Source organism: Genypterus blacodes, unplaced genomic scaffold (assembly GCF_046128005.1).
Source record: "Genypterus blacodes isolate CSIRO-AG114 ecotype Tasmania unplaced genomic scaffold, CSIRO-AGI_Gbla_v1 ptg000111l_1, whole genome shotgun sequence".
Lineage (NCBI taxonomy): Eukaryota > Metazoa > Chordata > Actinopteri > Ophidiiformes > Ophidiidae > Genypterus > Genypterus blacodes.
The window spans coordinates 4,832,306-4,848,014 of NW_027466915.1; the positions used below are offsets into that span (position 1 = coordinate 4,832,306).

The following is a 15,709-nucleotide window of genomic DNA, read 5'->3' on the forward strand; positions in this document are numbered from 1 at the left end:
GGCTTCATCATCAGAGCTACATATGACGTCCTTCCAACACCAATTAATCTTCATCAGTGGTGGGGTGAAGATCCAGGATGTGCCCTCTGCTCCAAGCCAGCCTCCCTCAAACACATTCTTGTAGGGTGTAAAGTAAGCCTCACCCAGGGACGTTACACCTGGCGTCACAACCAAGTTTTAAAGGGCCTTGCCTCCACCTTGGAAGACAAACGAGCTGCCACCAACTCCCTACAGCCATCAGGATCCAACCCCCTGCAAACGACCATCTTTGTCCGTGAGGGGGCTTAAGTAACCAGGAGCAGCCCCACACCACTGGAGCAAGGCCAGCTTCGTTTGGCCCGCGATTGGAAAATGCTGGTTGATGTAGGCAAGCAACTTGTATTTCCTCCGCAGGCCTGACTTAGGGAAGTTGTTCTCTGGTCCCCTTCTCTCACGAAAGTCTTCATTGTGGAACTCACTGTACCCTGGGAAGACTCAGTGGACGAGGCGTATGAGCAATAACATCTCTGCTACGCCGAGCTAGCTGCGGAAGCACAACATCGTGGCTGGAACAGTGAAGTTCGCCCTGTGGCAGTGGGGTGCAGAGGATTTGTCTCTGCACATCTACCACCAGATTGCTCAGAGACCTGCGAGTCCGAGGCCAAAGCCTGCGCCTAACCGTCAAAGCTGTGTCAGAGGAAGCAGAGAGAAGCAGCCAATGGTTTTGGATAAAGAGGCAAGACCCCTGCTGAACCCCAAAGTAGCATGCCAGGCAGACACAGCGGGGGGTGCTTCTGGGACGCCAGATGTCACTGTTGAGCACTCCCGAGGCATTGTGGGCTCATCAACGAAACGCTAAGGAAGGAGGGTGCCCACTTGAAAACCCCTCTGTGTTTACCCTTCATCGTCAAGAATACTCTCTTGATAAGTGCTTGCACATAAAGGGTATACAGTATCTACCGTACATCTTGCCCTGTGTTTTGAAATCTGTAAGAATGTAGAGTTGGTGGAATCATGGACAACATTTGAATCACAACCGTCCAACAACAAATCCTCCCGCCCAAGAACACGAGACATGACAAATTGGGAAACTTGAAGACAAAATTAAGAAAATGCACACTTTAATGTATACTTTACTGATAAAAGAATATCAAAGCTGAAGCAATCCATCAATATACTGTAAGTCAGTAAAAATGTTGTCTCTGTAAAGGCGTTTTAATATTTCCCTGTTTCACAATATGAACATGAGGCATTAACCTTCACTGAGGCTTTGAGCTGAACAGACACAGGTTGTCCGATGTGAGGTTACTCTCGTTATACATTTACAGCTTCTGTTCAAATTCATGCTTCTTTTCACCTGGAATAGAAAGTTGAAGAAAGAAACAAGGTTAGGTGTGTTTGTTAATGTATCATGTAATCCAATGCAATAATGTTTGAAAGAAATATCCCAGCTGGCAAGGAATGTTACCATAACATTGGCCAACATGGCCTACAAGTTCTAATTTAAGAGTTTAAAGACACCTTTTGAATCTAATCTTTTTTTTAGAACAATCATCAACAACATCAATGTCCAGCTGGGATTGCATATACCTGTTGAAAGATTTCCCAGTGTAAGTCATGGTGAAAGAGACTTATTGGGGATAATTCATGAACACAACCTGAAGGTCTTAGTTGTTGTGTTATGTTTATGCATAACTAAACGAGGAACCGTTTAGTTATGCATTGAACCAATGAGGAACTACAGCAGGCACAGCTGTTTCACTGCAAATGTAAGCCGGTTACTGGCATTTATGAATGAGGGAACTTGATGCTTATTTGACATGTTTAAATCTGATATGCTGTTTTATGAATTACTCTCATGACATATTAAAGAAGAGAAAACACTCAGTAATTACATACTGACCCTCTGACTGGAAAGCAGCGTCCACACCAGCCCTGAACCTCCTTATAAACCAGTCTGGACAAAAACTGAGGAGAGAGAAAGGATCAATCACTCACTCGTCAAAACACAACCACACAGGCACCTCGCAGACAATTCAATGCAAATAGATAATAAAATTATGAGGGCCAATTTATCACACACTTGCTGGTTTAACACTGGTAAACCAGTGCAAAAGTCCAATGTGTTCTATAGTGTTTGTAGGACCCAAAGTAGAATTTGTGTTTGTATTTAAAAAAAGTCTTATCTTAAATCTATCTTATATACTACAATAAATGGAAAGCGGTTTGTGTTTGTGTGCGTTTGTCTGGAAATGCACTTTTCCTCCATTCACCTCCAAAAACGTCAGAACTATAGTGCAGTGGTCCTACACATTTGCTTTTATTGCAGTGCAGCATAATGTGTTTGTAAAGAGGGAGCCGTTAACTAACCAGGCAAGCCAGGATGTCAGCAGAGATAAGCATGTAGAAGACATTGTTCCAGCCGGTGGGAGAGATCAGACCTGCTAACAGAGGACCCACTGCAGCTCCTGCATGAGAAACAAAGTCATCACAACAAGCACAACTCAAAGAACTCTAAACATTTACATTTCATTAAAATCCATATGTTGTTCATGTATAATCATTAGTCATTGTACACACCCACTGACATTTTATACAACAGCAGTACTGCCTGTGTGACTCCAGAATCATTCATGCATTATGTCTCCATGTTTTAATGTACCTCCTATTAAGACAGTCATGAGCCCTCACAGATGCCTCAACATACCTATTGATCCTGTGCCATCAATAATGGCGGTCACTGTTGACAGCGCTCTGGAGTTTCCTCTTAGACTCTCATGTGTTCCCTGTTGAAACAACAGACATGATGCAGCTCATTCCCACTCACATCCATCCATCCAGCTTAAGAATCTGACCCAAAGTGTTTTTGGGTCAGAGCTTTTCTTTTCTTTCATTCCTTTATAATTAAAGTAATTTCTTAAAATACCCTTCAAGAAAGAACAGTGACTCACATAATACTGCTATTGTTTTATTGTGTTTGTTCTTCACTAAAAAGGGGCCCATGTTTTATGTATGGTTTCTTAGTAAAAGTTTTACATGCAACATCACCAGCATAACATAAGTGGCCCTGCTTTTGTATGAAGGTGATAGGGACAATGTGCCCATGATGTTTAGGTGCTTACCAAGTCTGCAGACACAGCGGTGGTGATGAGGGCGTAGGGCCCGTTCACCAAACCTCCACACACCAGCAGCATGCCTACACACAAAGGACATGACTTCAATCAATGACATGTTCAGTAGGAGGGATTTAAAGTGTTAACATATTACATTACAAACTTTTACATTTTGAATTAACCAAATCTTACCAACTGTTGTTCCAAAACTTCTTTGCCCAATGGAATTATAGAGGAAAAGCTAAAACATGAAAGAAAACAAGCAGCGTGTTACATTTAACATCATATCATCATGATCAAAGAAACTCAAAAGAAACTCAATAATAAACACAAACAAACACAATACTTTAAACTTGATACTGATATTAAGAGAAAATATCCATTTTTTTTCAAACATCATGCAAACATGCGATGGAAATAAGCACAAGTAGGCTAATTTTGCATGACAGACCTGAATTTTGCGACTTAAAGGCATTTTTTAAAGCATTTTAAACCTTAATCTCAGCATATTACTACAGCCAGCACAGTGCAGCACAGCATGTAACCTCACATCACATAGTACAGGCTATTTCTGTGCAAAAACCTTTCTGCAAACTGTGAAAAATCGGGTACTTATAATGATACTGACCATTGGAGCAGCAGCCAGTAACATGAAGCCACAAGTTGTAGCTCTGCCACCTGTGTAATCAGACACCAAGCCAGCCATGATGCCTCCTGCAGACACAAAACAAGTGCAACAATGTCTTCATGATATGTCGAGAAACATAAGACTCCAGGCGGTGGCAAGCTATTAGAATGTTACAAATCCCTGCTGGAATAAGATGTTGTGAAGAACAAAACACAGGGAAGACTATCCTGAACACTGGACACTCATAAATCATTCCATGTCAGCTGACAGGACAAACCCAAAATAAGCATATGAGTAGAGTGTAACATCTTTCTCACAACAACAAAACATACTGGATAAGTATTCTGATCTGGTCTCTCAACCAGCTGTTTGAGGCATTTGTCCATATTTACTGTATGCATGAGAGTATGTAGGATCTACCGCAGGCTTTTTCCCTTCACTGACTGATTTAAGGTGATGAGACATTCAAGTCAGACATGCTCCTGTAGGGTCCAAGGTTTGAGCTGAAGAGGGCAGTGCTGAGCTAATCAGTGTGATGTTTTTCGAAGTCACCGACTTAACAAATATGAACAGTTGTGCTGTCGTTTTTCAGGCTTACCTACGATTCCTCCGACATCAAACAGTGTGGACATGTCCCCAGCCTCCTTTGCCTCAAAATGTGCTGAAATTCAAACACAACATATTAAGTTTAAATATATAGTATGATATTGTATGATGCTTTCAGTATAATATTGTCCTGCTGAATGTATGTACATACTGACCAACTTTTGAGATGTAGAGGGGAAGCCAGTACAGGAAAGTGTAGCTGACCAACTTGGCAAACAGCAGGCAGAGAGAGAACTCCACCACTCCCTGAGAGAAACACACACATCACCATACAAGCCTTTAGATATTTCAACATACAGTATCAACATTGTTATTCATATCATTCATAGACTCAAATGAAAAGGAGCACTATAAAACAGTTGACTTGTGTTCTTTACATGTGACGTACATGCTCAGCAGGACTGGCTGAACTGGATGTAGGTTTCCTGGTAGAGTACCATCACCTTTGAGGTGCTGAAGGTCAGACCAGCCCCAAAAAGCTTTCCTATAATATTAAGTGAACTGTTTCGTCAAACTTCATGTATAATAGAACTGATGTGGCAAGAAGGTTTCAACAGGATTTTGACGAGCTTCCTCACTGTTGTTTTGGTTCACTCACTAACAATAATGGCCATTACGAAACTGATTGAACAGACTTCCCACCACAGCTTGACCTTTTGTTACGCTGTGCCTGTTTTTTTCGGTTTAAAATACTTTCGAATTGCATTTAACAGAGTGGACTGAACTGTGACATACTCGACGTGTGTAGCATACTGGCTCAAACATCTGGTGGCATTAGCACAGCAGTCATTCATTTTTCAAATGTTTCTAACCTTTTTAACCTAAATGTTCTCTGAAATCCTTCTTCGCTCATACTTTGACCAACATTTTAAATATGCATTTGTTGCAGTTGTTCCTTGATATAGTTGTCCATATTTCATATTGCATTCATTCAGTTGCTAGTCTATTTACTTAATAAAAAAAACATTGCTTTATTAGTAATGGTTTGTCTGTGTACATTTCTTTAAATCAGAGAGCAAATGGGTCAATGCAACAGGGAGTTCACTACCTCGAATATGAGATTGATTTGCTTGAACTGTCTTAAACTGAATTAACTAACTATAATTAGCTTTCTTTTCTCCTATACAGACAAAACATTCTGTGACATGATCTCTAACTCTATTGATGAGTTTCCATCTTTTAATAAAAATGATCTTGCACTCGTTGCTGCTCTGGGACTCGCTGAAAGCATTCCTTAGAGCTCAAACAATTTCCTATTCATCTTACTACAATAAAAAATACAGTACCAAGATGAAAAGACTCTCAGCTGCCATCACCCCGCTTGACCAACAGTGCGGATCTGATCCCTCCCCAGAACTTCTTAAGAGGCAAACTTAATCGCAAGTTCAATTGAACTTAATCTTCAGCTGGAGTTTGATCTCATCTCCACTCGTGATATTGAGTGTCCATTACAAAAAAATGGTGATTCTGATTTGCCGTGTTGAAGTAATTTGACTTTGAATTTGACAAATTCATCAACTGGGTGAGATTACTATACTCATCACCACAGGCCAGTGTCAAAACAGATGATAATGGTAGAGAATACTTCGACACTACGGCGGGGGACCTTGCTGGGATGACCCTCATCCCCTCCTCTTTGTTTTGGCCATTGAGCTGCTGGCCATTTACATTACATTACAGTCTTCCATTTTCTCTAAAGGTGTTATTTGCAGTGGTGTCGAATATTGATTATCACTGTACGCAGATGATTTGTTGTTTCATTTAAATGACCCTATATCAGTCTGTCCTGTCCATTTCAACTTTACCACGCTCATCACGACACTGACGTGTGACTTTCTGAGATGAACAACCTGCCGCTCTCCTTAATTGGAGGAAATCGATGTCATCAAAATGAATGTTTTGAAGAGATTTCTCTACCGATTCCAATCTCTTCCTGTATTCGTACCCAAATATTTCTTCATCTGTTTAGACAATATGATCAGTAACTTCATCTCCAATCCTATCACTCGGCACTATACACTGATAAGTTGTGCTACTGGATTGATTCCCCTGACCTAGCCAGGTGCAGGCTGGAAGCCCAATCCTGCTGCACTTCATCCTCTGTCGCTGCTTTAAACTGGATTGCGAGGCGAGCACAGGACCAGACAGTCTGTAGTTTTTGTATAAGCTCCTCCCACTAGTCTATCTCGAGTTGGAGTCCAATCTCACCCTCCTAGGCACCCATATTTTAGAGCTAGTTTGGTCCGCTGGACAACTAAGAGTTAGTTTTATAGAAAAGAGTAAATGTGCTATATTTATTTTGAGAGTCACTGAATCAAAGAGGTCTGCTCAACAATAGTGGTGATAATACAACCTTCCTTCCTTCTCTCTACCTCTCTTTCTCCTCTTTCCCCTCTTTCTATATAAAAAATTATCTCCAAAATATCCTACAACTGTATGCACAATGTCATGTACAATGTTTGCTTCAATAAAAACAAATTACAAAGAGCTCTGCTCAGCTTGTCCTCCTGTGTTTGTTGTGAGCTTTTTGGAGCCATGTTGCACATGAGACTTTGTTTTTTAAACACAGAGCAAGGCAGTTTTCACTCACAGGTATACTCAGAGCTCCAATGAAGCTGATGGCCTCAGCTTGCTCCTCTCTGGCCTCTGAAGTCTCAGTGGAGATGGAACAAGCGCCATACGATGTCGTATCAGTGTTGGAGGGGTTCTGCAGCACAGGCTCCTCCTCATTGCCCTCCTGATCACACTAACAGAGGACAAACACATCACACACCAACAGTGAATACTTTCAGTCCCACTGTGGAGGAGTGGAAACATGAACACAGCTGCTCTTACTCACATGGTGATTAGGAGCACTGCAGTTGACATCCTCAGGTTCTGGAACAGAGACAAACAGGACACTCAGACATGGACAGCAATGAGACAATTCAGGTAACACTCATGTTAGTTAGAGCAAGAGGCTGAGACAAGTAATATTAGCAGTATGTTATCATTATCAGCATCATCATCAATTTATAAAATTGTTAATCTGTTAAAGTGAACATGCCAGGTGAGGGTGCCCATTTACAGCAAGTCACATCTCCTAATTCAGAGTAAATGTATTCACGACAGGGAGTTGGATGATGAGGCAGGGACATTTCACAACTTGTGGGTGGATACTATGTCATCCTAACAGAGCTAGAGATCATACTGACACATGGACAGTTGTGACTGAGGTCTGCTCACAGAACCAGACCACATTGATATAGACTTTCATTGTCCTTGCTGTTATTTATTTCATCGTGAAGCACTTTGTGAGCTTGATGAATGGAGCTATATAAGTGAAGTGTACCTACTTACTTAATGGCAGATGACGTAGCATTCTGATATCAATGTGTCAGGGTCACATATCCAGACAATTAATGAAAGGTGTAAATGGGGTGTTGGACATTTGATCCATAAAGGCCCAATCAGAAATGTTTTGGGCAGAGAGAGAGAGAGACATTTCTCATGATAAGGATGAACACAAACTGACTCTCAACGAGGAAGAAGAAGCACAGGATGCCAGTGGAGGCTATGATGAGACCAGGGACAATGAAGGACATCCCCCAGGCTGAGGAGACAAAGACTCCTGCAATGAGGGAACCCAAGATGTTTCCGACTGAGGTGTGAGAGTTCCATATGCCCATGATAAAGCCGCGCCTGATGACCAAAACACAAATGATAGTAGGTTCTTCAAATCAAATACATACAAGGTCTCAAAGGATGGGAAGACCAGTTGGATCCTGACCCAGCCCACAGCTCTATAGGAAAACAAGGAACAACTCCCCAAAATCATAATGTATACGGAAAAGGAAGAAACCTTGGGAGAGGAAATTCAAAGAAAGATTCCCTCTCCATGAAACAGGGGAGTAATAGGAACTGCAGGTGGTAGAATATACAATAAAACAGGAAAATAAACAAGAATACAGCAAAGATGAATAATAATAATAATAATAATAAAAATAATAATAATAATAATAAGTGCGTGTGTGTTCGTAGCTGACAGCAGCCAGGCAACAGGCAACAGAACTGGAAAACAACACTCAGGGTGTGGGGCCCCAAATGCTGGAGGGAGCGTTAGCAGGAGCACAGGAGAGAGCAGGTGCACCAGGTTATAGGAGACAGCAGGACAGAGAAAGCTACCTAAGCCTAAACTAAATTCAGACCAATCACTTTCGCAAAAGGAAACTGTGTCCACATCCTGATTAACAGCAGTTTAATAGCATTTTTAGTCTGGACTTAAAGACTAAAGGAGAGTTTGGCTCTTTAACGTGTGCAGGAAGTTTATCCCGGAGAAAAAGATCTGAGAACACTCTCTCTCCAGAGCCTGGGGGCCTGGAGGAATGTGTGTGTGTTCTAATCATATCTAATAGTCTCTCCTTCTAGTTAATACACACAAGATAGGCGTACATGTTCACCTGAAATACAAATAAAATATGGAGATGGAGAGAAAGGAGAGAGAGCGACAAAGAGGATGATCTTGGTCAACACTCATTATCACACTGATTACAAGTGTCAGCTGGAGTGAAATTCATATTCATTTATCAAATGAAATAGGTGAGTATTTCTCTGGATGTGTGTCCAGGAGTGTTTTGTGTGTTTGGAAATATACTATTCTTTTCTGGAAGAAAGTGCACTGCATGTAGTACTCACTTCCCCTTGCCAAACCAGTTCCCAACACACGTCACCACTGAAGGCCAGCCAGTTGTTTGGACCAGTCCATTCATCACCTGCACAGTCAAAGACAGACTAATGATTTTTCATTGCAGCAGTACTGTTGGGTTACAAACACAACAACAAAGAATAACACAAGAAAAAGGAGGCTTTAACAATCCCACAAAAACTAAAATAATCCCTGACACACCATAGTCACATGCTGTGAGTCATGTGATGTGTGTGACTAAACCACTAGACTGAGAGAAGAATAGGCAGTAATTACCCAGGAGTTAGGATTTGTTTTAGTCATAAAACATCACAGCGATGACTTCTAAGCTCAACACTTTTTTTGATTTAAATTTTTGAACAGAATCTCTCATCAACCTCAGTTCCAAGGAAAACATATGTGGCGTCATTCTCTGTGTGTTGCTACAAAAATGTATCTTGAAGTGGTAAAGGCTTGTAATATCTCATTTACAAAGCATTTATGTACAAATACAATTCCGAATGCAAAGACTTGTTTCTGTTTCCCCCTATTGAATTCAGCTGATGCAGAATGAGTGACAAGCATGATTCCCATCCCCATAGACACAGAGAACAGCGATGTCATAACATTTATGGCCTGATCAGTACTTTTTTACTAGTTTAGATGCTACATCTGACAACGCCTATTCAAACACTGGAGGGTGGGGTGTTAAGGGGGAGGGGTGGTGGTCTTTGTAGTCTATGTGATTAATCATGTAAACAGGCCACGTGTGAATAAGTGGTCTGGAAAATTGGATAGTATTCCATTGTGCATTAGTGACTGTTAATGTGATTAATCACGTTGATTACAAAGGCCCCCCACCCCACCACCATATCCATATATGGTCACAACTATCCAGGTGTAAATGCAATCTGTACACCTTGTAAACATGCATTCATAACATGTGTTTTTTTTCCAAGAAATTTGAAAAAAGGGTTTGTGTAGTTTTATGTTGCTGCGCATTTTTAACAAATCTATGAACAAAGTTGTTCGGTTAGTAACGTATCACTGAGGCTTTAATGTCCTTATGAATGCATTAAACCATTTCTGTATTGTGTGCATTGGAGGCTTTGTGGTAAACTAAGCATGGCAGGATATTCCATAACAAAGAAGAGGTGAAGGTCTGACCACTGCCAGGTATGTTATTTTAGGTAGATCTCATTTCAAGACATAATTCCTCTTAAAGCCTCTTTCCATGTGGCCCTTGGCTTCTATTACACAAACTTTTACTAGATGGGGCACCATGATATGTAATAAGAACATCTGTTACTGATACATTATTACGTCATCTGTGTACAAAGCCAGTTTATGCTCTTGATCTTTTATGGTCAGACCGTTACCTCTTCTATTTTTGGGTTGACAGTGGTTCCCCTTAACTTGTCCCCCACTTTCATTTAAACACATCAGAAAACAAGTGCAATATCATTATCAAGATCATCAATCCAGATGCAGAGCTCTCCAATTGATAGTGGAAATTGGGCCACAGTGATAATGGTGTGCAACTTCACATGGGAATAATGATGACCACTTTACTTCTATCCACAGGACACAGTGAACAGAAAGAAAAGACAAGAGCTTGACAGATAAATCCAAACCCATGTCATGATAAAACAGGCTCAGCAAACAGCAAACAGCCTCAGCACGCAACCTCAGCCTCAGCACACAGCCTCAACCATCACCGTGATAACTGAAGCTCAACCATAAACCAGTGATCCTAGCAGACATGGGGGCGGCAGTAGCTCAGTCCATAGCGATTCAGCTTGGGAACCGGAGGGTCGCAGGTTTGAGTCCCGTATGGACCAAGTAAGCAGACTGGTAGCTGGTGAGTTGCCAGTTTGCCTCCAGGGCACTGCCGAGGTGCCCCTGAGCAAGGCACCGAACCCCCAGGGCGCCGTAAATGGCTGCCCTGCACCCCCTCTGTAATGCATGTGTTTGTGTGTGTGCGCGATATAAGGGGTTGCAAGATAAATTTCAATTGTGTGTGTTGTAACTCTTATCTGTTTCATCTATCTATCTATCTATCTTGGTGTCCAGTTCTTTAGACATTGCTGTGGCCTTTCTTTACAGTGACCCAGAAGAATTGAGCCGCTTTCACACATAGATCATGGTATAATGCTAGGTTAAACCTTTCAGGTTTATTGAATGTTTGGTAGTTTTGAGCAACTTGGAAGTTGTTTAGATTTGTGAAAGTAGATGAATGATGATTAAATATCAGTTTTATGTGCGTGCACATTTTTGCCACAAAGGTGTCCAAAGGGTAGTTAACATGAGGAGGGCACAAGGGATAAGAGCAACATTTATACAAATGAAAAACATTAATGAAAACCTACATTTTCTGCCTGTCTACCTGAGTCAGCAGAGGCTGATTCTTTTAAAAAAGGAAAGAGGAAAGAACAGCTTCCTTCAATACCATTTTGCTGTGTTCACACATTTGCCAGGCCATCGGCCCTTAACCCCACCTCTCCTGACTGTCCTTCCTTCCCCTGACCCTCTTGCCCAACTTCTTAAGCTTCTCCCCCTAATGTTTCACTCTCTTCACCCAGCTGACCACTGTAATTACTTCATGCAAATGAGACATGTAAAATGTAAATGGCATCTAAAGCAACCTATGCATATAAGAGACGCTTGAACAATGTTTCTGCCATGTTTAGAGGCAATTGGAGGAGTAATGCTCGTTGCACCTCTGAACGAACGGATAAACGTACAAACACACACACACACTCCAATCATAGTAGTCAGATATAATCTACTACAACATTGAAGACTTGCAGACTAAAGCTGTATGTGTACCTGATCATATAAGGAGTGGGTTTATGTGTACCTGGATGAAGGCATAGTACCATAATGAATGGATGTTCCAGTAGTATCCCAGGCCAAAAAGAACTGTGAACAATCCGCTCAGCAACATCCCAATACTTAGGTAGTATCGCAGAGGGAGACGCTCTCCAAATATCCCACTGAGGTAGAAAACATCTCTGCGTCAGTGATTAGGACTCCACATAATACACACACAGAGTAACTACAACTACATATACACACCTGAAAAACATGCCAATGGCATAGGCGACCAGGAAGGAGTTATCCAGCACCCCAAACAGAGTGTTATAGTTATCCTGGTCTGAAGAGACAAAACACACATCAAACCATTTGCATCCTCACATAACACTTCCTGTCAATTCAACTATTCATTCATTAGGTTGGTAAATTTAAGGTTAACTGCCTTACAAGAGGAAGATTTCACATAAACTTGTTACTCAGAGTACATTCATTAATGCAGATTTCAATCTAACATATATGTTTGAATTCAAAAACAGAGACATCATTATTTCAGAGAGTACATTCACCAGCTGCACACTGACTTCTGTTTTCATCAGCAAAAGATTCCCAGTATCTCCAGGTAAAAAGCAGTAAATGACTCACCGAATGGCGCCCAGTCACACCATGTAGCATTATTGCTTATGTTGAGGTCAGCTGGTGGGATCAGTGCGGAGCAGTTTCTGTGCAGTTCACTCTGAGGGGAGAGAGGAGAAACAAATCTCACACACCCACTTGTGCCAGCAGCTACATAATACTGACAGCACATTCTCCAGTCCTCATATGATGCATTCCTGTTGGTGTTAGTTTCAACTGTTAACAGTGACCATTACTTTTCAACAATGGAATGAATTTTGGATTATTATTTGCAGTATATGAGGTGATATTGACTGGAAGAATATTTATTGACCACGAGCAAAGGGATTATTGGCAGACTTTCCCCTGTCCAACCTCCCAGAGACGCACTTGTTGCCTTGAGCTAGAGTCCATGGTCCAGCATCATTTAGTCACATTCTAGAGTTGTTTAAAACTATGCGCACTTGTGTAATAATTTTTGTCATCATTGTGAAAAAGCCTGATGATGAGGAGGTGAGGTGTGTTTTTCTTTGGCTCCACCCTTCCTCCTCTGAGCATAAATGAGCACCAAATGTGGAATAGGGGGCCATTTATAATGCCAAAAAAGCTAAGACACACACACACACGGAAAGTTATCAAGCGCATACACTACAATTGTGTATACTGAATGTTTTCCTGCATAAACCAACAAAAGCTAATAGTCACCTTAACAATGCTGATAGGTTTCCGGGACAGATGGTACGCCGTGTAGAAGAGGAAGGTGAGGAAGAGGATGAAGCCTCGATACCTACACAGGGGCAAAATTATGAACTGTATTAACTATTATTCAAATGTACAGTCAATAATCATCCATCATTACTCACAATGTACATTTACATTTACATTTACTTCGTACCCCTATTGTGTGTTCTTATCGTGTACTTATTATCAACTTGCATTCTTGCACATTTCTTATTGCACTAGTTTGGGGGATTTCTGATTTCTGGTTCACGTTTTTCATGCTGTACTGTGACTGCTGCACAGTAATTTCCCTCGGGATAAAAAGCTTTCATCTTATCATCTTATTTACAAGAATATACCAGCAGGCTCAATCTCTAGACCCTTTCTGTTCAAACATTTGAAACATTGTAGATCATGGAGAGAATACACAGTAATGTCAAATCATAACAAATCTATCATTTTCTCCAAACATCTCAAATATTTCAAATATAAATGCCACAAAGTGTCACATTCTGATACATAAATATGCGGTATGTAACAGGAACATAGAATTATTATTTAACAGCAGAAAAAGTTCCCAGCTTGCTTCAGTTTTTCTTTTACTTTCGATTTTGTTGGTTTGAGGTTTCAGAGCATGATAACCAATATAATATAATATAATATAATATAATATAATATAATATAATATAATATAATATAATATAATATAATAGGAAAATAATTTTTCACAATAATATGAATTCATTCAATATTTTCAGGTGCTGTGACTGGTACACATTAGTCTTCCTCACACCAGAGTGAGAAAGAATTACAATTATCACGAGATGGCCATCATCATCATCATCATCATCAGCCATCAGAGCATGTTACCTCTGACTACGAAATAGATTAATTGTTTATTTGATCATAGTTTTGTCATGTTTGTACTTTTATTTATGCTGAGTCGTTTGGATCAAACTCTCGATACTCGATTAGACTTTATAATATGAGTCATTCCTTGTGTAATTTAATTGTTATATGCTACTTGATGACGCCTTTTTTCCTCTGAGGTGTATAAACAGTTTGCAAGCGTTTCCTTTGTCATAGTTTCTCCTGAGTACATCAACACCTCTGACACAGATAATAACTGATTAATTACAGCGATCCTCTTCCAAACATGAATACAAAAACTTTATTTTACAAGTTACGATGTTGTATAGAAATATGGTCAGTTCCGATTATTATTCTATTAACACTTAAACATTCACAGGCAGAAAGATTAAGTCATGAAAGAGTGCCGATCAGTCGCCTCAGACACAAACGTGCCGGGGCGAACACTCACCAACTATCCCGTGAGAAGGAGGTCATGAGCCGCATGCCGGGAGCCAGGGACGACTTCATTTTCCGTGGAACTCTCGGTTTAGTTTAATAAATTAAAAAGAAAGGTAAGGGTGGAGACCTTCTTTAGCTCGCTGTGACAAGTTTAGGGACCAAAAACAGCTGTGCCCAAAGCAGCGTTGAGCTCCAGGGATCCGAGCAGGAAGAACGTGCTGCTCCAGCAGACGGCGACAAACAAGGAGGTTTAAGGTTTACCCTGTTAGAGGGGTAAAGAGAGGCGGCTAGAGGGATGGAAACAGCCAAAGTCCCCGAACACCCGCAACTTCTCCATACTGACTTTAAATACAGAGTCCCGCGCAGACCGAGAGCTCGATCACTGCAGACTCAGAGTCACTCGTATTAATAGCAGAGTAGCCGAATGAGAGTCCAGCAGACTTTCCACACACACACAGACTGCTCCCCTCCGGAACACGTGAACATGACGTAACGACGTACAGCTGGTCGTAAATGTGTGTTTGTAGCCCAGTGTAGGGTGAGCTGGGCTACTGTGAGGCATATACTGTATACAGTGATAACATAGTACTCTATGGAAAACCATTGCATCCAAAGGAAAAACAGTAAAACTATACAGACAAAAATTATGGTATTATACAGACATTATACGGACACATAAAGTATAATTATACATTTAGTATCAGTATAACAACACATATATAGTGTTATTATACTGATACTATATGAATTATTCATATTTCCATATAGTATCATACAGACCCAAACACAATACTAAACTACTACTACTATATGATATTATACAGCTACAAATAGCAGTATACATACATAAACACATAGTAGCTACCATACATACAGACACATACAGGAGAGTGAGCACAGTACAACCACAGTATGTGTTCAACCAGGCCTGTGTGACTATGGAGATGCAGTGATCTGTTAACTGTGACTCACTGAATTCAAACTGTTACATTGACACTCATATTGATTTCTAGTCAGTGTATTGCCATTTGTTTTTTTATTGTTTCTCAACCATGTGATCACACACTCAACATACAATATATTGTTCATTTGTGCTATAAGCTAGTAAGATTGATGTGATCATGGAACTATATATATTGGACAACATGTGACCACATATTTAAATACGCAGATATTCAAAAAACCCAGGAGAGGTCTATCTATCTATATCTGTGTGTGTGTGTGTGTGTCTCTCTGTCAGTCCCATATGTTTGACACTGT

General features: G+C 40.7%; 1 protein-coding gene across 1 annotated transcript; it reads right to left on the reverse strand.

The window, feature by feature from the left end:
- Positions 1-1,083: 1,083 nt before the first annotated feature.
- slc37a2 (solute carrier family 37 member 2) lies at positions 1,084-14,916 on the reverse strand. The gene is made up of 18 exons (XM_076161375.1): positions 14,460-14,916; positions 13,124-13,205; positions 12,449-12,539; positions 12,068-12,146; positions 11,850-11,985; positions 9,001-9,077; positions 7,841-8,007; positions 7,166-7,203; positions 6,917-7,072; positions 4,482-4,572; positions 4,319-4,381; positions 3,721-3,806; positions 3,285-3,333; positions 3,102-3,175; positions 2,687-2,765; positions 2,350-2,447; positions 1,883-1,947; positions 1,084-1,336 (listed from the first exon to the last, which is right to left on the reverse strand). The coding sequence occupies exons 1-18, from the start codon at positions 14,516-14,518 to the stop codon at positions 1,333-1,335; spliced, it is 1,494 nt and encodes a 497-aa protein (XP_076017490.1). The 5' UTR covers positions 14,519-14,916; the 3' UTR covers positions 1,084-1,332.
- Between the last annotated feature and the right edge of the window lie 793 nt (positions 14,917-15,709).

What these genes read in the sequence shown, in the direction of transcription:
- slc37a2 (XM_076161375.1), bottom strand. Translation starts at nt 14,518, where the DNA reads ATGAAGTCGTCCCTGGCTCCCGGCATGCGGCTCATGACCTCCTTCTCA. An exon ending in AACTGGTTTGGCAAGGGGAA is followed by an intron (nt 8,008 to 9,000) that starts GTGAGTACTACA and finishes TTTGGTCATCAG; the next exon opens with GCGCGGCTTTATCATGGGCA. An exon ending in TGATGGCACAGGATCAATAG is followed by an intron (nt 2,448 to 2,686) that starts GTATGTTGAGGC and finishes TTTCTCATGCAG; the next exon opens with GAGCTGCAGTGGGTCCTCTG.